At 36.5% G+C, this 24,477-nt stretch overlaps 1 protein-coding gene across 2 annotated transcripts in view; it reads left to right on the plus strand.

Moving 5' to 3' along the window:
- PIGN (phosphatidylinositol glycan anchor biosynthesis class N) overlaps positions 1–24,477 on the plus strand; it is a 109,413-nt gene that overhangs the window by 41,324 nt on the left and 43,612 nt on the right. For both annotated transcript variants that reach the window (XM_082852561.1, XM_082852562.1), the window contains 8 exons: positions 6,492–6,570; positions 7,520–7,702; positions 12,891–13,030; positions 15,244–15,343; positions 15,448–15,540; positions 16,647–16,738; positions 19,634–19,742; positions 22,042–22,150. In XM_082852561.1, coding sequence (XP_082708687.1) covers positions 6,492–6,570; positions 7,520–7,702; positions 12,891–13,030; positions 15,244–15,343; positions 15,448–15,540; positions 16,647–16,738; positions 19,634–19,742; positions 22,042–22,150 — 905 coding nt within the window. The remainder of the gene's footprint in view (positions 1–6,491; positions 6,571–7,519; positions 7,703–12,890; positions 13,031–15,243; positions 15,344–15,447; positions 15,541–16,646; positions 16,739–19,633; positions 19,743–22,041; positions 22,151–24,477) is intronic.

Below are 24,477 nucleotides of genomic sequence, written 5' to 3' on the forward strand. Positions count from 1 at the left end.
TTTGCATCTATGTTCATCAGTGATATTGGCCTGTAGTTTTCTTTCTTTGTGACATCTTTGTCTGGTTTTGGTATCAGGGTGATGGTAGTCGTAGAATGAGTTTGGGAGTGTTCCTCCATCTGCTATATTTTGGAACAGTTTGAGAAGGATAGGTGTTACCTCTTCTCTAAATGTTTGATAGAATTCACCTGTGAAGCCATCTGGTCCTGGCCTTTTGTTTGTTGGAAGATTTTTAATCACGGTTTCAATTTCAGTGCTTCTGATTGGTCTGTTCATAGTTTCTATTTCTTCCTGGTTCAGTCTCCACAGGTTATGCATTTCTAAGAATTTGTCCATTTCTTCCAGGTTGTCCATTTTATTGGCATATAGTTGCTTGTAGTAATCTCTTGTGATCCTTTGTATTTCTGCAGTGTCAGTTGTTACTTCTCCTTTTTCATTTCTAAATCTATTGATTTGAGTCTTCTCCCTTTTTTTCTTGATGAGTCTGACTAATGGTTTATGAATTTTGTTTATCTTCTCAAAGAACCAGCTTTTAGTTTTATTGATCTTTGCTATTGTTTCCTTCATTATTTTTTCATTTATTTCTGATCTGATCTTTATGATTTCTTTCCTTCTGCTAACTTTGGGGGTTTTTTGTTCTTCTTTTTCTAATTGCTTTCGGTGTAAGGTTAGGTTGTTTATTTAAGATGTTTCTTGTTTCTTAAGGTAGGATTGTATTGCTATAAACTGCCCTCTTAGAACTGCTTTTGCTGCATCCCATAGGTTTTGGGTCATCGTGTTTTCATTGTCATTTTTTTCTAGGTATTTTTTGATTTCCTCTTTGATTTCTTCAGTGATCTCTTGGTTATTAAGTAGTGTATTGCTTAGCCTCCATGTGTTTGTATTTTTTACAGATTTTTTTCTCGTAATTGATATCTAGTCTCATAGCATTGTGGTTGGAAAAGATGCTTGATACGATTTCAATTTTCTTAAATTTACCAAGGCTTGATTTGTGAGCCAAGATATGATCTATCCTGGAGAATGTTCCATGAGCACTTGAGAAGAAAGAGTATTCTGTTGTTTTGGAATGGAATGTCCTATAAATATCAATTAAGTTCATCTTATTTAATATATCATTTGAAGCCTGTGTTTCCTTATTTATTTTCATTTTGGATGATCTGTTCATTGGTGAAAGTGGGGTGTTAAAATCCCTTACTATGATTGTGTTACTGTCGATTTCCCCTTTTATGGCTGTTAGTATTTGCCTTATGTATTGAGGTGCTCCTGTGTCAGATGCATAAATATTTACAATTATTATGTCTTCTTCTTGGATTGATCCCTTGATCATTATGTAGCGTCCTTCTGTGTCTCTGGTAATAGTCATTGTTTTAAAGTCTATTTTGTCTGATATGAGAATTGTTATTCCAGCTTTCTTTTGATTTCCATTTGCATGCAATATCTTTTTCCATCCCCTCACTTTCAGTCTGCATGTGTCTCTAGGTCTGAAGTGGGTCTGTTGTAGACAGCATATATATGGGTCTTGTTTTTGTATCCATTCAGCCAGTCTGTGTCTTTTCATTGGAGCATTTAATCCATTTACATTTAAGGTAATTATCGATATGTATGTTCCTATTACCATTTTCTTAATTGTTTTGGGTTTGTTACTGTAGGTCTTTTCCTTCTCTTGTGTTTCCTGCCTAGAGAAGTTCCTTTAGCATTTGTTATAAATTGCTGGTTTGGTGGTACTGAATTCTCTTAGCTTTTGCTTGTCTGTAGAGCTTTTAATTTCTCTGTCAAATCTGAATGAGATCCTTGCTGGGTAGAGTAATCTTGTTTGTAGGTTTTTCCCCTTCATCACTTTAAATATATCCTGCCATTCCTTTCTGGCTTGCAGAGTTTCTGCTGAAAAATCAGCTGTTAACCTTATGGGGATTCCATTGTATGTTATTTGTTGTTTTTCCCTTGTTGCTTTTAATATGTTTTCTTTATATTTAATTTTTGATTGTTTGATTAATATGTGTCTTTACATTTTTCTCCTTGAATTTATCCTGTATGGGACTCTCTGTGCTTCCTGGACTTGATTAACTATTTCCTTTCCCTTATTAGGGAAGTTTTCCACTATAATCTCTTCAAATATTTTCTCAGTCCCTTTCTTTTTCTCTTCTTCTCCTGGGACCCCTATAATTCGAATGTTGGTGTGTTTAATGTTGTCCCAGAGGACTCTGACACTGTTCTCAATTCTTTTCATTCTTTCTCTTTATTCTGCTCTGCAGTATTTATTTCCACTATTTTATCTTCCAGGTCACTTATCCGTTCTTCTGCCTCAGTTATTCTACTATTGATGCCTTCTAGAGAATTTTTAGTTTCATTTATTGTGTTGTTCATCACCGTTTGTTTGCTCTTTGTTTCTTCTAGGTCCTTGTTAAACGTTTCTTGTATTTTCTCCATTCTATTTCCAAGATTTTGGATCATCTTTTCTTTCATTATTCTGAATTCTCTTTCAGGTAGACTGCCTATTTCCTCTTCATTTGTTAGGTCTGGTGGGTTTTTACCTTGCTCCTTCATCTGCTGTGTGGTTCTCTGTCTTCTCATTTTGCTTAACTTACTGTGTTTGGGGTCTCCTTTTCACAGGCTGGAGGTTCGTAGTTTCCCTTGTTTTTGGTGTCTGTCCCCAGTGGCTAAGGTTGGTTCAGTGGGTAGTGTAGGCTTCCTGGTGCAGGGGAGTAGTGCCTGTGTTCTGGTGGATGAGGCTGGACCTTGTCTTTTTGGTGGGCCGGTCCACGTCTGGTGGTGTGTTTTGGGGTGTCTTGGCCTTATTATGGTTTTAGGCAACTTCTCTGCTAATGGATGGGGTTGTGTTCTTGTGTTGCTAGTTGTTTGGCTTAGGGTGTCCCGCGCTGTAGCTTGCTGATCATTGAGTGGAGCTGGGTCTTGGCATTGAGATGTAGGTCTCTGGGAGATTTTCGCCATTTGATATCATGTGGAGCTGGGAGGTCTCTTGTGGACCAATGTTGTGAACTTGGCTCTTCCACCTCAGAGGCACAGCCCTGACAGCTGGCTGGAGTACCAAGAGCCTGTCATCCACAAGGCTCAAGATAAAAGGGAGAAAATAAATAAATAAAATAAAATAAAATAAAATAGTTATTAAAATAAAAAAATAATCATTAAAAAAAAGCTTTTTTTAAGTAATAAAAAAAAAAGAGTAGAGCAACCAAACCAAAAACACAAATCCACCAATGATAAGAAGTGCTAACAAAAAAAAAAAAACGGACAGACGGAACCCTAGGACAAATGGTAAAAGCAAAATTATACAGACAAAATCACACACAGAAGCATACACATACACACTCACAAAAAGAGAAAAAGGGAAAAAAATATATATATATCGTTGCTCCCAAAGTCCACCTCTTCAATTTGGGATGATTCGTTGTCTATTCAGGTATTCCACAGATGCAGGATACATGAAGTTGTTTGTGGAGATTTAATTCACTGCTCCTGAGGCTGCTGGGAAAAATTTCCCTTTCTCTTTGTTCGCACAGCTCCCAGGGTTCAGCTTTGGCATTGGCCCCGCCTCTGCGTGTAGGTCGCCTGAGGGCGTCTGTTCTTTGCTCAGACAGGACGGGGTTAAAGGAGCAGCTGATTCAGGGGCTCTGGCTCACCCCGGCCTGGGGGAAGGAGGGGTACAGAGTGTGGGGCAAGCCTGCTGTGGCAGAGGGCGGCGTGATGTTGCACCAGCCTGAGGCGTGCCGTGCGTTCTCCCGGGGAAGTTGTCCCTGGATCTCAGGACCCTGGTAGTGGCGGGCTGCACAGGCTCCGGGAGGGGAGGTGTGGAGAGTGACCTGTGCTCGCACACAGGCTTCTTGGTGGCGGCAGCAGCTGCCTTAGCATCTCATGCCAGTCTCTGGGGTCCGCGCTGATAGCCACGGCTCACGCCTCACGCCCGTCTCTAGAACTCCTTTAAGCAGCGCTCTTAATCCCCTCTCCTCGCGCACCAGGAAACAAAGAGGCAAGAAAAAGTCTCTTGTCTCTTCAGCAGGTCCAGACTTTTTCCGGGACTCCCTCCCGGCGAGCTGTGGCGCACTAGCCCCCTTCAGGCTGTGTTCACGCTGCCAACCCCAGTCCTCTCCCGGCGCTCCAACCGAAGCCCGAGCCTCAGCTCCCAGCCCCGCTCGCCCCGGCAGGTGAGCAGACAAGCCTCTCGGGCTGGTGCGTGCCGGTCGGCACCGATCCTCTCTGTGCGTGAGTCTCTCCGATTTGCCCTCCGCACCCCTGTTGCTGTGCTCTCCTCCGTGGCCCCGAAGCTCCCCACTCCGCCACCCGCAGTTCCCGCCCGTGAAGGGGCTCCTAGTGTGTGGAAACCTTTCCTTCTTCACAGCTCCCTCTCACTGGTGCAGGTCCCGTCCCTGTTCTTTTGTCTCTGTTTATTCTTTTTTCTTTTGCCCTACCCAGGTATGTGGGGAGTTTCTTGCCTTTTGGGAGGTCTGAGGTCTTCTGCCAGTGTTTAGTAGGTGTTCTGTAGGAGTTGTTCCACATGTAGATGTATTTCTGATGTATTTGTGGGGAGGAAGTTGATCGCCACGTCTTACTCTTCTGCCATCTTGAAGCTCCTCTCCTTATAGCATTTTAATCAATTAAGATTTATTGATTCATTTTATGTGCTTTGCACTTTGCTGAGTATTATTGATATTAATGTAAATAATTAGTGGCCCTCATGAAGGTTAAAATTTAATTGAAGAGAAATAAATTGATGATGAGACCACACTAAAGTGCTAATGGTGTGAGGTGAGATTTGGAGTAGACCATAAAGGATGATAAGATTTGATTTTGGAAAGCAGAGACTGGAGGATCTTTATGAACAATAACTCAGACGTGAAGGCAAGATAGGTGAAGAATGAAGAGCTTAACCATTTTATAACTGAGAGTATATATTTGGGATAATGGGAAATTAAGTAGAATAGAAGGAGATGGTCATCAGTAGTCCAGGACGTTTAGAATTGATGAAGTAGACAATAATATACCCATATCAATTTCAAGTATATCAGAAGATGTAATCAGTGTTTTAGGAAGTGGAGTGGATTAGAGCAAGGGGAAGGAAGATCAACTTAGAAGGGTTTTATAGAACTTCGGAAAATTTATCTTAGGTGTAGCCTTCAAAGAATTCCTGTGCCCTTTGGCCCAGTAATTCCATTTCTAAGACTTCTGGGAAGATATTCCAAAATGTGTGGTGTCTGAAGGACAGAGAACTGGATCATGGCAACAGTTTGAAGTAATTTGTTTTTCTTTCATGTATTCTTGCTTCCTGGTACCTTTTTCCTCCACATCCCATTGAGTCCAGGGGTGGGGGATTTTCCTACAATCTGACAAAGTGATTGGGTTCCCATGAGTTGCAAGATCTGGGATCCCTTGGAGTAGGCACATATTCTTAATCAAGCCTCTATAGAAGTGTAGGGAGTTCATAGTTGAGTTCTGGGGTTCTTGAATTTTCTTAAATTATATGTAAGATTTTGGATTATTTATTTTTCTAGAGCAAGTTTCAGATTCTGAAAGATGTCTGTGACCCACCCAAACTAATAACATTGCTTAAAAGACGAACTTTCTACAAAGTCTCCGTCTCATCTCTTTAGAAGCTGCTGAAACCAAGTAGAAAGAAGACAAGTGATTATTGAGCCATATGAACTTGTCAAAATTTAATTTAGTAGTTTTTGACATATAAAAATATCAATTTCAAATGATCCAACCTAATATATCCTTAAATAACTTTTTTACACTTTTAAAATGTAAAGGTATTCACTTTAGGAATGTAGATGCTAGTTAAGCAGTATATATTCAATTTTGTGTTTAAATATACTTATTTAAAAATTACTTATGCAGTATTAGGAGTATTTCTCCTTTGTATTTAAGGTTTTTACTGTGGTAAAACAAGGACAGGGAAATGGTGGAAAGAGAAATGAAAGATAGGAAAACCAAAAAAGTATATGGTGTAATACAAAAATAGCAAATAGATTCAAATTATTCACTAACTTTAATTGTTGGTTAAGCTCTGCTCGGATCTCTTTGATAATGAAAATTGTCAGGCCCTGTCTGGCTCAAGGGTACAAAGCACCGTAGTGAATCTGCCCTGTCTGTTGTGTCTACCATGAGCATGAGAGAGCTGAGTGTTGTAACTCAGACCACTTGTTTGTTGTTCCATTAATTACATTGATTTAATCAGAATTTCTGTGTTAGCCAAAGCATTACATTTCTTCCAATGATGTATTGTATGACTGTCATAAGTGGAGTTTGGCAGTTGAAACTTTGAGTCAAGAAAACCAAATTTAATTTATAAGTTATTTCTTGGAAGAGTTCAGATAACCAGCAGTGATACAATTTGGCTCAGAGTTTGTTTGTTTGTTTGTTTCTGTCTTTACTCAATTTTCACCATCTTTTTATTTTCAATTAAGCAAAGAACCAAGAAAAAATGTGATTAAAATAAAGAAGCATTTTAAACCTAAAGCATTATTTTTCTTTTGTAGCTCGCTTTCTGATTCTAAACAGATCAACATTTTAAGAAAAGCAAGATCTTATATAAAACAGAAAAAGTATGATGAAGCAGTAAGTATGCAGGCCTTGTATATATAAATAGCTGATCATTCAGGTAAGGGGAGGGGCAAGTATGGTGACGGAGAGCAAAGTGGGCAGGCCAGGGAGCTTTCCTGAACCTTTAAGGAAGGGTTGAATTTCCTAAGTAGCTGCTTTAGCCACATGGACATACTTCTCTTATTTCAGGTAATGTTATAGGTAAATTTTTTTAGGTTAACATTGGAAATGAACAATTGCTGTTCTCTATAATGAGAAAGTATATTCCAGGCTTCTGTCATCCAACTTATTTATGCATAATATTTTAGAACATGACATATCTGTACATTTAGAATTAGCTTCACACTATTTGAAATCTAATGGTTCATACTGAAGCTCTGACTTTTCCCAACTCCTGCCCTACTATGTTTTTCATTAATTTTCTCTGTTTTAAATGGTCATATAATTTTAAAGTAAGAAAGAATTCTATTTTTGGTTTCTAACATTGCCTGAGTAGTATGATGGCATTTCTGATGCTTATTTTTGTTATAGTTTTACAGTGGCAAGCTATTCTTCTCCACTAAAATATTAAGCTATTTTAATAATGTTTTATAACTGATTTGGGTAATCTGATATGAGAAAGTCAAAACAGGTAAATGTGGGCATCTCCTATCAGGGACCTATATTAGAGAACCATTTCTTTCATGTGTCATTTGAAGATAATTTCCACAAAATGAATCATTCAGAATCATTTAAAATCATTGTACATCTCATAGATAGTTTGCATTTTAAATGTCCTTTCTTATCAAGATTTAGAAATTTATTTTATTCAGGAATTTTTCTTATACTTTGCAAGAAGATCCTTGAACAATCAAAATCTGTTTTTGATCAATCATCTACGGTTACTTTAATAATTTTTCTTCCTTTGAAACTTAGATTTTCTTTGTCTTTGCATGTGGCGAGTTATATTTTTCTTTCTCCATAGGTTTCCCTTTGCAAGGGGCTGATTAATCTTGCATTGAAAGGATTGTCCTATTATCACACTTATGACAGATTCTTTTTGGCTTTCAATGTCGTTCTTGGTTTTGTGGGATGGACATCTTATGCTTCTTTGCTGATCATCAAGTCTCACTGCAACCTTACCAGAGGTGTTAGTAAAGAAGTCAAGGTATGTTCAGAAAGTATAATGAAGATTCAGATGATGGTGTAAAATCATAAGACTAAGGAAAGAAATTATATCAAATTAACTGTAGTGAGTTAATATAATGTACATGCTGTACTAAGCTAACTCATTTGCTTTTGTTGTACTGTGTCTTTTTTTCTCAGTAATCTCTGTTTCTTTAGTTGGGAAAAAGGTGTATCAATAATAATGGTCCTGTAACTTAAGAGGCTATAAAGATAGCTGTGTAATTTACATTTGCCTATGGCATTAATTGTGTTGTTTTTCTGTTTATTTTTATAATTATTTAGCATGTTATAAGTATTCTGTATCTTTCTACAGTACAGGTGATCAGAAAACAGTTTCAAAGCAATATATTTAACTTTATCTGATATTAAGTTTAGGAGCTGGAAAGAAATAAAATCACTTATTCAAAATGTTCCTTTTAAAAGGAACATATTCCTTTCTGGAATATACATTTTTCTTACCTTTTTCATCTTTCTAAAATTCTTAAATACAGATTTCCATAACTTTCTATATATCCTCATTTTAAGAATTAGTCCCTAGTTTACTGTACTTTCAATGCCAAAAAACCCCCATACTTTCAATGCCAAAAAAACCCCGCTCTTTAATAATACTTTATACAACTGAGAAAATATAACAGTACATATATGGTTTAACTATATTAAAACACTTTACTCTTTTAAAATATATTACTGTCATTTACCAGGGATAATATGCCTCTTCCATCTCCTTTACTTCATTCTCTAATGATTATTACCATGTCCAAATCATCTAAAAAGTAGTATACCTGAATGGTGTATTACTAATAATAATAGTCTGCAGACATTTCCAGTGATAACTTTTTTCAATTTCATACTTTATTTTTCTGTAATGGAAGGAAGAGCAGTAGTATTTATTCCATTTTTGTATAATGCTGTAATGCATCTTAAATAATTTACCCCAACTAATTTTCATTATTTAAATGTATGTGAAATTGGCTAGAGTAGAAATCATTTCCTACGTGGTAGGAAAAGAGACAAAAACAAACGTGTTTTAGTGGAGGATATAACTAGGCATTCAGCTGGGTATTTGAAATTTATTTTGCCACTTTAAACGTAACAGTGCTGGAAGTTGGCATTATAATTTTTCTGTATAAAACAGGAAACTGAAGCTGTTTAAGTAATTTGCAAAAGGCCATTCAGCTAGGATGTGGAGGAACTGAGATTTGAGTCCAGAATAGTCTAATGCCAAACGCTGCCTTTTGGTATTTGTCTTGACGTTTTGGGTTATTGAGAAGGGATATGATATCTTTAGATTGTTGTGTCAGCAGATTTCACAGCTGATAGTTTTTTATTCGTTAATCTGATAATGCAGAGAATATTTGCGTAGACAGCACAATGCGAGATGCTTCATAGGATACACCAAGAAATACAAAATTCAGATACAAAATTACAAGCTTCTCAAGGAGCTTGTAATTAAATAAAGTAGGTAAAAGATGTATACACATAGCCACCTTATCAGGTATAGGTCATATACTATGCTATATTACATAAGACAACAAATGTTTGACAACTTTAATATAAAATGTTAAGTGAATGTGATACAATGACTATCATATCTTAAATAAAGAAAATCTCACTTTAGCTAGGGTGATGATAACAGGAAAAAATAAGTCTTGGTGGAAATTTAACAGTCAGAATATAGGGAGAGGATAAGAATTAAAGCAAGTTGAATAATATAAATAGAGGCAGAGTTGGAAAGATGTATTTTTATTCTGGGATAATAAGTAATATTTATTAAACTGCACTATTCCAGGACTGTCCTGGGTGTTGTACATGTGTTATTCAGTTAAGCTTAATACTACCCTAAATTTAATGGTATGATTCTCATAATATGGATGGGGGAATTTAGGCTCAGAGAGATAAATGTTTTCCTCCAGGACACACTGGTGTCCTTGAACTCTAATACTTAAATTCATGCTCTTTCTATACCATGCTGCCTTCAAAATAAATAGTTCAGTTTGGGGGGAATTTGGGAGGTTTGTTCAAGGGCCTAATAAGAGATAATACTGATAATATAGATTAGGTGGAAGTAATCAAAGGCCTCAAATGCTAGACTATAGCGTTTAGACTTTATTTAGTGAAGAGCTGGTCTATCACTTAGAGTTAAACCAGAGAAATAGACCAGTAAGATCTCTGTATTAAGAAATTTAGTGTAAGAAATTGACTCATGTGACTGTGGGGCTAGTTAGGCAGGTCCTAAGTTCAGAGGTCAGGCCATCAGGAAGGGCAGACTGGAACTTGCAGGCAGGAGCAGAAGCTTCACTCCACAGGTACAGTTTCTTCTTCGGGGAACCCTCTGTTCTGCTCTTAGAGCCTTTTGTGAATCAGGCTCACCGTGATTGTTCAGGATAATCTCCCTTAAAGTCAACTGATTATGGACTTTAATCACATCTACAAGGTATTTGCACAGCCAACATCTAGATTAATGTGTGATTGAATAACTAACTAGGATCTGTAGCCTAGCCAAGTTGACACATAAAACTGACCTTTACAGTTGAGGTTATTAAAAGTATTTTGAACCCTTTAGTTCTGTTTGCAAAAACATTCTGATTCTTCTTCAGTGAGAGTTTATAATCTAGTGAAGTGACAGCATCTGGAGGAAGAATAAGTTGCCAGAAGTCTACAGCATTAACCAAAGGGCTTGGAGAGCAATTGGGGGTGAGATGATTGCAGCTCTGCACTCATTAGAACATGATGCTTGCAGTTGGGGTGTAGGGAGCCTTCACTGAGGTAGTTGTTGCCAAAGTCAAATCTTAAACGGTGAGTCGGATAGCACAATAGAAAAAAGGAAAAAGGTGCAGGGAGAGCAGCATGTGCCAGATGAGGAGTGAGGCAGCATGGCTTCTTGGAAGGGCTGCAAGTCACTGATACGGCTAGACTATAGAGGGCCCAGGGGGAGTGAGAGGTGAGCTCGCAGCAAATTCTACCCTCCACGGCCAGATGAGGAAACAGAGCTTGGGACAAGCTAAATGGTTTAGTCAAACTGACAGCAAATAGAACAGCAGTGCTGGAATTAAATTTAGGTCTGACTCCAAAGTTCCTGTCACTTCTCCATGATAGTGTCCCCCAGATTTTACAGGTTTATCACTCTTACAGACAACTCTGCAGTGAACATTCTCTTTAAAGGTAATTTGCCATAGCTCCTCCTAATTGAACTCTGCATTTAACTTCTATCTACTCTTCTCCTTTGCTTTTGCTAGTTCAGATGTCTTTTCCTTTAGAACTGAATATCCTTATTTTGCCACATGCTTCCCTTATTCTCTCACTACTTAGGGAAATCACAAAATGTTAACCCCTTAATCCAAGTCCCAGGATTCAGTCTCCACCTGTATGGTTTAAACTCCTCATAGGCCAGTACCTAGTACAGAGCATGGCGTAGACTGTGCGACTTAATCATTGTTAGTTGGATGGAGGAGTCATGACAATGCACACAGCATGGTTCATTATCATCAGGTATTTTTTGGAGGGTCTGGGGAGGCAGGGAGTTAATGATGATGAGGTGGAAAATGTTCCCCATTCCTGTTATTTAAAATCCTTTCAATTTTTACTTTAGCTGAACTGAATTCTTTTTGATTTGGTTTCCTACAAGTAGATGTTTATTTGTAATGTCGATTACTTTATGTGTCAAAGGATTGGATAATTATGTGATATTGTACTGACTGTAGAAAATCCCTCGAGTGTCTTTTTTAGGTACTCTTTAAACTTATTTTCTTATTATTTTACTATCCTCAGAGTGATGTGAAACCAGTCCCAATTCCTAAAGTGAATACCTGCCTCAGGCACCTTGAGCTTTAGAGACTCTACCTGTCCATATCTGGTTGAGACTTGCTCCTTCTTCTTCCACCCCCTTGCTATGGGACCTCCATTTCCAGTGCTAGTCACTGAGAGGTTTCTGTAGTGACTTTTGGGACTAATGCAGAGAGGTAGAGGAGGAGCGAAGAAAAATAAAGGTGATAATGCTAGCCATTATTTATTAAGCAGTAGTAATATTCTGGGCATTTTGTTAAGCTCTTTTCATAATCTCATTTAAGCATTACTAGCCTTGATAAATAGATATGGAATTATTCTTTGCATTTTATAGATGGGGTAAAATTAAGTCTCAGAATCTGTTTTGTACTTTGCTCATGGTCATACAGTGAGCAAGTGACAGAGCCAGGATTTGAATTCTGATCTGTGTAGCGCCAAACTCTTATTAATCACAATGCTGTGTCTCACCTTCCTTTTTACAACTCTGCCCTAGTTTATTCTTGCTTCTTTACTTCCTTTCTGGTGACATTTTAGGCCAGAGGGAGGAATTATAAGGGGGAAAAAACTCTTGCTTTTCCTCCCTAACCTCCCCTACTCCAGAAGCTAATTCTTAATTCTCACCTTATTTAGTTTGGGTAGCAAAACAAGGGGGAAACAGAGAGAGAGAAAACAAGGCACGGAGGCAAGAGAGTACCATGTGACCCCTCCAGTCCTTTTTTTTTCTCCAGTGTGCTCTTAGCATCACAGCTTTCCATAAGTGTGTTCTTGTTCCAATCATTGGCATTTCTGTCCCTGACCCTCACATCATTACTCCTGGCCCAGAGCACCCACGGCCTGTGGAGGCCGTCACTGGTGATTTACATGGAGGAGCTCCTTTCTTGTTCGGCAGGTGTTTGGGAGAGAAGATATGACTGAATGAACCTACTGTGGTTGGGTGATGGAGAGAGAAGCGTGGGCAGCATGTCAAGTTGAAGTTTGAATAGATAGAATTATTGTTCCAAATGAAGATTAGGTCCCACAGTTTATTGTAGATTAAATGGGCTTTTGTGGGCTTGTCAGTGAACTTAATCAACATTTATAAAATTGTTACTAAGGAGAAATATGTTCAGAGTTCTGAAGAAGTTACTTGCAAACAAACTTTAGGAGCATAGTCATTTTAAATTGAGAATTACCTAATTGCAACAATTCCAGGCTATCCAGCTTTTTCTTCTATAATGTGCTTCTCCAATGACAGATTTTTTTTAAATGCAGCTCTTAGATTAATCATCTAGTTGTAGAATCACTGAAAGAAAGTAATGTATTTTCTTCACTTTATAAAATCTCTTTTAAAAACCTATCAAGTAGCATGGATCTGGAGTGTTTTCAATGTTTTGTTTAACTTTCAGAAACCAAGCCATCTCCTGTCATGTAGTTTTATAGCTGTTGGCATTTTACTAGCACTTTTCCTGCTGATTCAAGCCTGTCCCTGGACTTACTACATATATTGCTTGTTGCCACTGCCAGTATGGTATGCGGTTCTGAGAGAGTAAGTAACACATCTTGTGGTCTTGTTTTTCACTTCACTGACAGTTAAATCTGTATTTAAATGCATCAGATTTCTGTAGCATAACTCATGAAAGATAATTATAATACCCTCAAATCTCCAAGCCCTTTCATTTCATTCATAACAGCATAAACGTTGCATATAAACAGGCTTTTTTTTTTTTTTAGCCGCACCTTGAGGCCTGCAGAATCTTAGTTCTCCAACCCAGGATTGAACCCGGGCCCTCGGCAGTGAAAGTGCAGAGTCCTAACCACTGTACCTCCAGGGAATTCCCTAAACATCCTTTTTACTTTTCCCTTTTGACTTCATCTTGATTGCCGAGGTAGCACTGGCCTCATTCCCTTCTTTGTGTTATCTTTTATAAGAAAAATCTGGAGTAAAAATTAAGTAATTAATATGGATTGTACTATGTCAGGAGTGACTTACGTTTTGAATTTGTCTCATCATCCCAGTTTCCAGTGTATCTTCATGTTTCACAAAGCAATTTACATGCTTTTGTTCCATACATTTTTGCCCCTCCTTTCCCAGCTATCATGTAAACCTAGATGAATGAAAGTTCGCAGTTAAATCCAATCTAGTAATGTATACCTACAGGGGTTAGGGGAGATTATTCTTGTATGCTGTGGTTCTACCTTTCAGTGCTTGCTCACAAGGTGGACTTGAAATGGATTCTTATCATTGTAGGAAACAGCAGAGGTAGAGCTCTCATGGAAGTTATAAACACTTTAAAAGAAAATCACTAAAATGTTGGGCTGGTTCATGTTCACAGGCAGCGAGGGTCATGTTACCGATCGTGTTGATTTCTATATTTGCACCAGTAATCTAAATTTAAACTTAGTCTTGGGTATCCTTTGAGCAAACCAGATGCCGAAAGCAGACCAGGGAATGACAGCCCAGAATGAGGGTGTTGTCAGGGCTGGCGAGCATGTTGCAATGACACAATGTGTTTTCTTTTCTAATTTTTGTTACCTCCAGCTTTGACCACCTCTTCTTAATATGAAACATAAAAATTAATATTAAAATATTTTAAATGTTAACATTTTTAAAAACAAGGCAAAAAGACACTGACAAAAGAACAGACTGTTACTTCTCCATTTGAAAGGAATAGGGTTGCTGGATGTACATATTTAAATTGGATTTATTCCTAATGTCATTTGCTCTGGCTTAAAAATTTTTAGAATGAAAGGTGTTATCCAAAATTCCCTCCTGAATTATTAAATTTTCTATTTATGAAGAATACATATACATTAAAATTTTAAGGACAGAGTGATTTTGAAAATATGTTGCGTTCTATCTTTATCTTTTTGATAGATTATAAAGAAAATAAAACATAAAAATTCACTTTTCTTCTAGAAATAATCTAAATGATTTTACAAAATCATCACTGTTGGGAACAAAAGAAACATTCTCCTTTAGACTGGTGTTAGCTTTTCTTTCCTAACATGGCACCTTAATCGTTTTGATGACATTATGTAACCATTGTTTTCAATCAGAAAAAGGTTATAAACCAAGTGATACTGACTTTTTATAATTGCCTACTTAATAATGCACTACCAATGCTAAAACAATTTTTCCAGTGATGAAATGTAAAAAGGACTCAAGTATGTAATACATTTTTAATGGTTATGAATTCACATTTAATTACAATTAGTGTACAATTAGTGACATCTTAAATTGAGTTTGGAAAAGGTTATTTCACCCAGTGAAAAAGTGCAATTAAGATTTTCTTTACCTAGACTAGGAAAACGACCTTTATTTTATTAAGACAGTTGAGATTTCAATATAAAATTAACTTTAGTGAATTTTAAAAATGTTCTTTATGTTTATTCATTTGGGTTTATTGTATTTTATTTCTGATGTTGTATCTGTAATTGTATGTGCCCATGTTTAAACATCCAATAAGGCTCATTTATTGTCATTAATGTTTATAAAAAAGCCAAGCAAATTAATGTGATCATTATCAACTTAATTCAGAAGTTACATTTTTCCTAGAATACTAGGTATCAAAAAAAGATTTAGGTAAGTAAAGCCATTGAAACAAATGTTGAAGGTTATCTTAGTTTTTGAAAAATCTATGAATTGAAAATTCCCTGATTTCTATGCACAAAATTTTTATTTTTAACTATATGAGAACTAATTTTTTATATTCAATATAGGTTATAAATAATCTTTTTATAAATAATCTTGTTAAACAGATTTCCAGTTATTCAAGGCTTGGTCACATTACTGTTGACCTTCCCTCCAAGTCATTTTGTTGGATACCTGTTACTCTTTATCCTGGGAGTTGAAGTATTAGTAAGTAATTTACCACGTTACCACATTTTCAGGTCTCTTTCATACACATGTAACTCCTTTGAAATGACCTCATTTTCCCTTTCTTCTTTGGATTGCATTACTAGGTTCTCAGTTTTTTCTACCGCTATATGCTTACAGCTGGACTCATTGCATTTGCAGGTTGGCCATTTATCACTCCACTGTGGACTCGAGCAAAGGTATAAGTACTCACTTTGAAATTAGGCAGATTCATAGCGGCTTTGTTTTGATATGCATTTAACTCAGGGAATTATTCATTTTTTTAAGAACAGGGTAGAATGTGACCTTACATAAAGATCCTGACCCTTTTGACAGGAGGACTGAAGTTGACTTTAAGGTTTCAGTGATTCATGCAGACTTTCATATCAAAGTGAACTGGTCTTGTGGTGATTGAAATACTCAAGAAGCAGAGCTGATTTGTCCTTCTCTGAAGCACTTCCTAGATTCCTTTAGGCTCAAATACCTAAATGCCACAGAGGAACTGCCCAGAGCAGTGCAGTGGCATGAGAGGCCACACTCTGGACTCAAGTCAGAGGAGTCACCTCCCTCCTGGTCTGGAGCCACCTCAGTTTTTCTCTGGAGAAGTATTTATTCATGATAGATTATTTTAAAGTATAATTACTCCTGATTTTCTGCCTTTAACTAGGTAGGTAATTACAGTGTGCTTCTACAAAGAATACTCTCATGTTTTCATTTTGATACTTTTTGGTGGAGGTAGCAGGAAGATAGAAATATCTTCTTTCTACTCTATGAGAACCTACAAAATTTTCCAATTAATGGGACTATTGACAATTTTTTGTCTTAATCTAATTACAGAAGTATTTTTACTTATTTCCCTCCTGGGCACAATCATTTGATTATGATTGCAGGCCAGCTTTCTTAAAGATGTCATCAATATATGGTAGAACATAAATTGAATGAAGTGCTTGCTTTGAAAGAGCAGACCTGAGTCTAAATCCTGGCTGCTTCATTTACTAGTAATAGATCTGGTGCTACTTATACTTTGACATCTCTGAGCTCAGTTTCCTCATCTGAAATACTGTGAATAATACAGCCTACCTATTGAGGTTATTGTGAGAATGAAATGAGATAATGCCTATATCATACCTAATATAGTGCCTACTGTATAACAGATCCTTCACAAATAGTAACTATATTACTTTTTAAAGTAAACAGATGTAAAACTTTGAATTTTCCTTTTAGTTTCACAGCCATGTAGTCTGTGAAACACTGAAGACAGTTTTTGTACCATAATGTCTAAAGATAACTTTTTTCTTTATTTTAGAGCACCTCACTGAGTTGGATTTTCTTCTGTTTGCTCCTGGCAGTGTTCCCACTTATGCCTGTTGTAGGACGAAAGCCAAATACCTTTCTAGTGTATGCACCATATTTTAACTTATTTTCTTTTTAATGCAATTGTTTTTCTCAATCAACACTATGAAATATGAACCAAGTCTTGACCATGAGTTTAAAATCATGTGAACAAACTAGAAGTTAAAATACTAAATACTATCAAACCATTAGTCATAATTTTGGCTCAGGCTCTGAGAGGCATTAAAACTCCCTGAAGATGCTTCTGGACCTTTGTAAAAAATGAAATTGTGCCAGTGATAACTTAAAATGCCAAGAATTTTTTAAAGGTCTAGAAGCCTTTGTATGTTTTATATATTGGGAGATCAGTAAACAGTTTCACATGAAAAAATGTTCTGTTGCCAAAATTAAAAGGTCTAAAAGCCACTGATGATTGATGCAATGTCTCTTTTCCTTTGATCACGTCCACATTTTAATGTCTGAGAAAAATTAAATTCTATTCTATTCTGAATGTAAAGATCTCCATGGGAGGAAACTCTCTGTACCTTGACAGCTTTCTCATGTTTAATCACTTAAGCTGTTAGAAAATTCTATATACCTTACCTGAATTCTCCATGCTGCTGTTATATTTATTTCTCCTCAGTATATCCCAAGCAAATCTTTAAAATAATTGGTTACATTTGTTTTTAACTTTAAAGTTATTATCATGTAATCTGATGGCTGTGTGTGTGTGTGTGTGTGTGTGTGTGTGTGTGCAGGCGCTTGGCAAATTAAATGATCACTATTTCATTTAACATTTCCTTTCTTATTTTCTAATCATGTAATCATCTTTGTTACTTTCTTTTGAACTTTGTGTAACCAACTTTTTAGCGTTCTAACCTCATCTTTAATAGATGAGGGTATATCTTTTGAAGGAAAATTAACTCAATATTTTTTTAAAGTATGTGTTCATTTTAAAGTACCTATAAATTATATACATTTTATCTCATTTCTGTGAGAATAACAATATGGACTAGATCAGAAATTATTCCAGGAAGTCAATTTATTAGCAGAGCTCAAAAAATTGTATTGAATTCTAAGACTGTTTTATCTAAGCCATACTTTATTAGTTCTAAGTGAAAACATTTTGCAGCTGTCATAAACTGTAAACAGCATGTGCAAAGATGAAGTCAAACATTTTATTTTTTGCTTCCCACTACTCTGTGAGCTCTTCTCTTGTCTCTATAAAGCCGCTTTCCCTCCTTTCATTGGCCTCTACCCATCTGTCCTGCTCAAGCACTATTGACATATTTGAACAGGACTTATGCTAAAAGGAAAAGAAATTATATAAATGGTCTTCATAGAAAATTTTCACTTTACCTATTCCAGTAAAGATTAATTCAGGAAGTAAACTTGTTAAACCATGAGAAATCTAATTTGTATTTTTAAAAATTATGTTGTTTCCCCTCTTAATTTAAATTCCTCAGTGCTTCAAGTTTCCCAGTAGCTATATTTGCAACTTCTTCATTTTGCCTCCTGGTTTATGGAGAAATTGCTACTCTCCATTTGATCTCTCACCTCATCTCTCTTCTTTAGAAAATTACAAAGATAGATATGTGAAATATTTAAGGAAAAATTAAAAGAAAGAGCAGGGGCTTCCCTGGTGGCGCAGTGGTTGGGGATCTGCCTGCCAATGCAGGGGACACGGGTTCGAGCCCTGGTCTGGGAAGATCCCACATGCCACGGAGCAACTAAGCCCGTGAGCCACAACTGCTGAGCCTGTGCATCTGGAGCGTGTGCTCCTCAACAAGAGAGGCCATGACAGTGAGAGGCCCGCGCACCGCGATGAAGAGTGGCCCCCATTCGCCGCAACTAGAGAAAGCTCTCACACAGAAACGAAGACCCAACACAGCAAAAATAAATAAACAAATAAATACATTTAAAAAAAAAAAAAAAAGAAAGAGCAAAAATTTATATAACATAGCTATAATATTCTGAGGTAAAAACGTATTTGCCAATTAATTGAAATACCAAATTATTTTTTAAGAGGGTATGGGGGAGAAAAACAAAGAATCTTAATCATACACGGTTGTTTTTCATAAGATTTAATTAACTTTTCCCTCATGATTCTTAAAGAGAATATTAGAAGAATCAAAACAAAAGCAAAAACAAGCATTTTCCTGGGAGTTCCTGCTTCACGTTCTCTATAACCCTGCCTTTTGCTCCTTCTTATTTCTCTTAAACCAACTCCTTTTCACATAGTTCTATTATATTACTGGGTTCCAGATTCTATCCTCAATATAATTTCAGTCGTCCTGTGTTACTTGGATTTTTAGGAGGTGAGAAATAGAACTCAATAGTAATAGTACAGTATTTCCTTGATGTTAGTCTCCTTTGATTTCAGGAACCATACTGTATCTGGTGTTCTTGAAAAAGTGTAATTTGTTGTTTCATTACTGTACCAATGCCTCACCCACATGCTACTTTTGTGGCCCCTCTTCCATCCTTCCCTTAGCCAGAAACAGCTGTGAAAAGCACCAGCGTCAGTGATAGAGAGGAACAATTTGTGGATTATAAATGTAGATTTTCCTTTGTGTATGAGTAGGTGCTCATAGTCAGAAAATGTGTGGTGTAGATACTGGTATATTTGTATAGCTATCTTTTATATTGTTTTCTGTAAATTTGTCCAAGTCAAGCTGAGAATTATGGTATGCATAAATGTTAAAAAAATCAAATTATGGAAATAAGATGAAGATACTTAAAAAATTGTGTGAAAAGTTACAAATAACACCATCCCCACAGGATCTTTATTCTAAGATTTTTATTCTTCTTACACCTGTGTATTCATTTTGTTACTTCATCTTGATTAAGCAAATGATTGAGAGGTTCTATATTAGAGTAAAATATCTAATATTTTCATGTGATATATATTCTATAAATGTCTTAAGAAAATTTGAAATTGTGAATTGTGTTTTAAAACAGAGTGGGTGCAGGCTTGCTGGTTCTTCTGCTATCCCTGTTTGTTGTAACATCTGTCTTAAAAAGAAAAGATAGTCTTGTAAGTGAAGAGCTGGTGTTACATCTATTACAGGTCAGTTACAGATTTTCAACACTATGTTATACAAATGATACACTAAAATGTATCTTACAGTTGTATTTAATTATATTGTTCTTAAGATGCCATCCTATTTTTTTTAACCTCAATACCAGCTGAGAAGAGTTTTCTGTTTAAGATATTATATGGAAATATGTTCTCTAAAAGGTATGAAATAGCAAAAAGGTCAACAGAGGCCCCCCCCCCAAAACGCCTAGATAGCAGAGATTAAGGAGATATAAGAAGTATTGTCCAAAGAGTTGAACTGAAAAAGACTTCCTCTGGTCTGAGATTCTGTGGTGTCCTAGTTTGGGTCAGGAAAAAAGTAAGCTCTTTGAAGTGAAAGCAGCCGCTTAGTATGTTTACAAGAAAATTAGTCAGTTTAAGACTTCAGATGACATACTAGGAGAAAATAAACATCACCTTGGTTGGTGGTTTTGGAGTGGTGAAAAGAACTTTGAACTTGACATTTCAAAATTGAGTCAATTCCCAGTTATGCTTTGTACTAGATGTGTGATTTTCAGTAATAGAACTTGTCTGTTTGTTTTTAATCTGTAAAGATAATATCCAGTAGGGTTGTAAGAGATTATATGATGTCATATACTGTAAAATGATAGCTTTTTTGTAGATAAGAGTGGAAACCACTTTTTTTTTCCTTTTCAACAATAAACAATAAACCACATCTAGAACACTGAGAAAAAATCTTATTTAAGTCTCCTCAAAAAATTTACTCAGAACAAAGCTGGGATAATAGTATTTCCAAGAACACTCAAAAATTAAAATATACAACACTTAAAAGATGTTAACTCGTTCTCGGAGAACAACAGAGAACATATAAAAAGAGAAGTATTTTTGTCAAAGATCCTATCAAGCTATTGAAGCGCATCTTTTTTTTTTTTTTTTTTTTTTTTTGCGGTACGCGGGCCTCTCACTGTTGTGGCCTCTCCCGTTGCGGAGCACAGGCTCCGGAAGCGCAGGCTCAGCGGCCATGGCTCACGGGCCCAGCCACTCCGCGGCATGTGGGATCTTCCCGGACCAGGGCACAAACCCGTGTCCCTTGCATCGGCAGGTGGACTCTCAACCACTGCACCACCAGGGAAGCCCTACTGAAGTGTATCTTTTCATTTTAAATGGTATACCGACTGATTTTACACTAAACCATAGTAGCTTTGAAAAAATTCACCTGTAATACTGAATACTTTGACGAAGTGAGTGTTTCTGAACCTTACTCTGTAGGAGCAAAGAATACCATGTTAAAATTCTTATGGACTTTGTGAGAAATACCCCTAAGTATAAAGTAATTCCTTCTTACCTTAACCTATTAATTTGCATTCATTCCTCTATTGTGTACCATATATATATTTTTATGATTCTAAGATTTGTCTTCTCACATTTTAATGTATCTAAAATGAGAATGTGTCTTACATTTGAAAGGATCCTAGAATTGTGTCATAGATTTATTGACAGCAATTCTTCCTTCTTCATTCACTGAAAATATGAGTAAATTAAATGTATCTCTAGGATTTGGTGATCAGGTTGCTAATCTGATCTTTAAGAGAGTTTACTTTGTTCATAGCCATAATTTAGTTCATTTCTTAAACTGGCTATTAATCCACTAATTCAGGGGTCGGCAAACATTTTTCTGACATGCTAGATTGTACATATTTTAGGCTTGTGGGGCATATGGAGTCTGTTGTCACTTTTCAGCTTACCATTGTAGGGCAAAGAGAGCTGTAGACAACATGTGAGTGAATGACAGTGACCACGTTCCAATAAAATAATATTTCTAAAAGCAATAGTTTACCAACTCTACACTAGTTTGTCTATATTCCCTAAAGAATATTGTACTCCTTGTATTCTCAGTACCAGTGAAAACTCAGGCCACAGATATGTATTGAATGAATAAATAGATATGACTGTTAGTGAGGGCCAGAGGTGGAAGACACTCAGCCATATATGCCAAGCTATATACATTTCACTCTCTGCACTTCCAGGATTTAAGAAAACTTCAAGATTAATAACAAATATTTCTAAGTAAAAACAGTGTGATAATGTATGCCAAAATACTCCTGAAAGTGTAAAACACCTCATTCATGCTTGTGAAGGAGGGCTTTTGCTTAGTACAAGAATTCTGACTGTTGGTCTTAGCCACAAGAAGGTGAGCTGGTCCAATTTCAATAACATTTTGGCCAGATTCCAGTTGTTCAAGCACTTTTCTAAGTATTCTTTCTAATATATAAATTAGTCACTCACCACCTTCTCTTTTATTTACGTCTTCTGTGTTTGTTGTTTTCAGATGCTAAGCACGGTGCTTTCCATTTGTGTTGTGTATGGCACTCATAATAGTCTACTCAAGAAACAAGGACTGCCTCTTATTAATCAGGTTGTTAGCTGGATAATATTAGGTAAGAGGTCAATCAAATCAAATGAGATAACTTTCCATCAAGTTACATCTTAAAATTATCCACTTACATCTGTATCATTGCTGTTGAAACAAATAATTTTGTTATGGGAAAATAATAATAACAAGCTATTATTTCTGTCTCTTGTTGGAAGTTGACAAAGAAAATTAGAACTTTTGTGAGCATTCATGTGTTATTAAGAATTACTTGATAGAATATTTATGACTTGATAATGAAGCTGTATATTTATTCGCACCTGATAGAAAGTGCTTCCAGAAGAGAAGAGGGTTTTGTGAAGAGATTCCTTTGCTGAAATTTCATGTCAATTCATAAATTCTCAGTTCTTACACAGGCACTAGGAAGCAGTTCAATTTTATCTGTATTTCCCTTGCTGAAAATAACATTGATTAGTCACCTCCCAACACATTACACATTTTATAAAGCTGATTATACATTTTTTTTTTTTTTTTTTGGTATGCGGGCCTCTCACTGTTGTGGCCTCTCCCGTTGCGGAGCACAGGCTCCGGACGCACAGTCTCAGCGGCCATGGCTCACGGGCCCAGCCGCTCCACAGCATGTGGGATCTTCCTGGACCGGGGCACGAACCCGCGTCCCCTGAATCGGCAGGCGGACTCTCAACCACTGCGCCGCCAGGGAAGCCCCTGATTATACATTTTAAAACGTATTCCTCTATAGTTCTTTTAAGAATGTGCGTGTGGAGCAAACATGTCATTTAAGGACTTAGCCTTTTCCTTCCAACTGGAAAACAGGAGCAAACTTTAAGTCCATGTTTTTCATTAAAAAAAGGAAAAAGTGGGCTTCCCTGGTGGCGCAGTGGTTGAGAATCTGCCTGCCAATGCAGGGGACACGGGTTCGAGCCCTGGTCTGGGAAGATCCCACATGCCACGGAGCAACTAGGCCTGTGAGCCACAACTACTGAGCCTGTGCGTCTGGAGCTTGTGCTCCACAACAAGAGAGGCCATGACAGTGAGAGGCCAGCGCACTGCGATGAAGAGTGGCCGCCACTTGCCACAACTAGAGAAAGCCCTTGCACAGAAACGAAGACCCAACACAGCCAAAATTAAATAGATAAATTAATTAATTAATTAATTTAAAAGAAAAAAGAAGTAAAGCAAACCAAGTAAAATTCACTTAAAAATGTTTGTAATGCCTATGAATGATATGATGTGCAATTTAACATTTATTTATTTATAAATGATTTTTGTTCATTATTAAAAAAAGATCTTTGGATGGAACTTTATCTTAAAAAGACGATTAAGGGATAGGAGTATTTGTCCTTGGATTGCTCTTAAAATCCAAGCAGAGGCTTAAAAATACAACAGGAAACAGACATGTATCTCCTAAAGTTTTGATTTGCTCATTTTCTAAACACCTTGGTCATTGTATAAGTGGAAGTTACTCTTGGACAATAACTGTTCTTGTATATATAACTTTATTTTCACTGTGTAAACTTCATTTCATTATGGGCATTATGTAGGCCTTCCCTTTTAAATTATCTTGATTACTAAAGTTACTATTTACATTCATTCTGCATGACAATAGCAGCGACTGCTCTTTCATTTAAAAAATAAATGTGTTTAGTTTGTACTATGTTCTGGCACTATTCTGTTCTCTGAGAATAATAAATATGGAACAAGTCCCTGCCCTCCTGGAGCTTATATTCTGCAGGGCTGGGTGGTGGGGCTAGTAATCTAGCGGGGTATCTATATGTAATTGTCTCTCATATGACATGTTAGTTCTCAAATCCACAGAAAAATCAAAAATTATGAATGGCAACGATGACATTAAAGGGAAGTCTTTTTATTTTCCTGCATAACTCCAAAAATATGTGGTGTATATAACACACACCAGCATATAAACAATATATCACCTAGGGATAAACCACATGACAGAGAAGCAAAGAAAATGGAATTTGTGTTCATATTATTATATCTCATTTTTAAACATCTAAAACGTCTAAAAAGGTGAAAAAAAGAGAAATTTCCCAGAATTACAGAAAGTCATCCTCTACTTCATGTTCTTGTCCATCTGTGATTATGAGTATGTATGTATAAAATTTTTTAAACATCATATTCAATATTTTTATCTATTCTACCATCCTTATATTAATTTTTCAGTTGACTTAATAATATCCTTTATGGTATTTTCCCTTTGTTTGTCTTTTATGACATTGACATTTTTGAAGAATATAGCCAATTAACTCTGGGAAAACTTACATTTTACCCATGAGTTACGCTGAGACATTCTAACCAAGAACAAGGGATGTTCTTTCACTTGTTCAAGTCTACCTCTGTGCCTTTAAAAGCAGT

This window comes from Leucopleurus acutus, assembly GCF_964270905.1.
Source record: "Leucopleurus acutus genome assembly, chromosome: 13".
Lineage (NCBI taxonomy): Eukaryota > Metazoa > Chordata > Mammalia > Artiodactyla > Delphinidae > Leucopleurus > Leucopleurus acutus.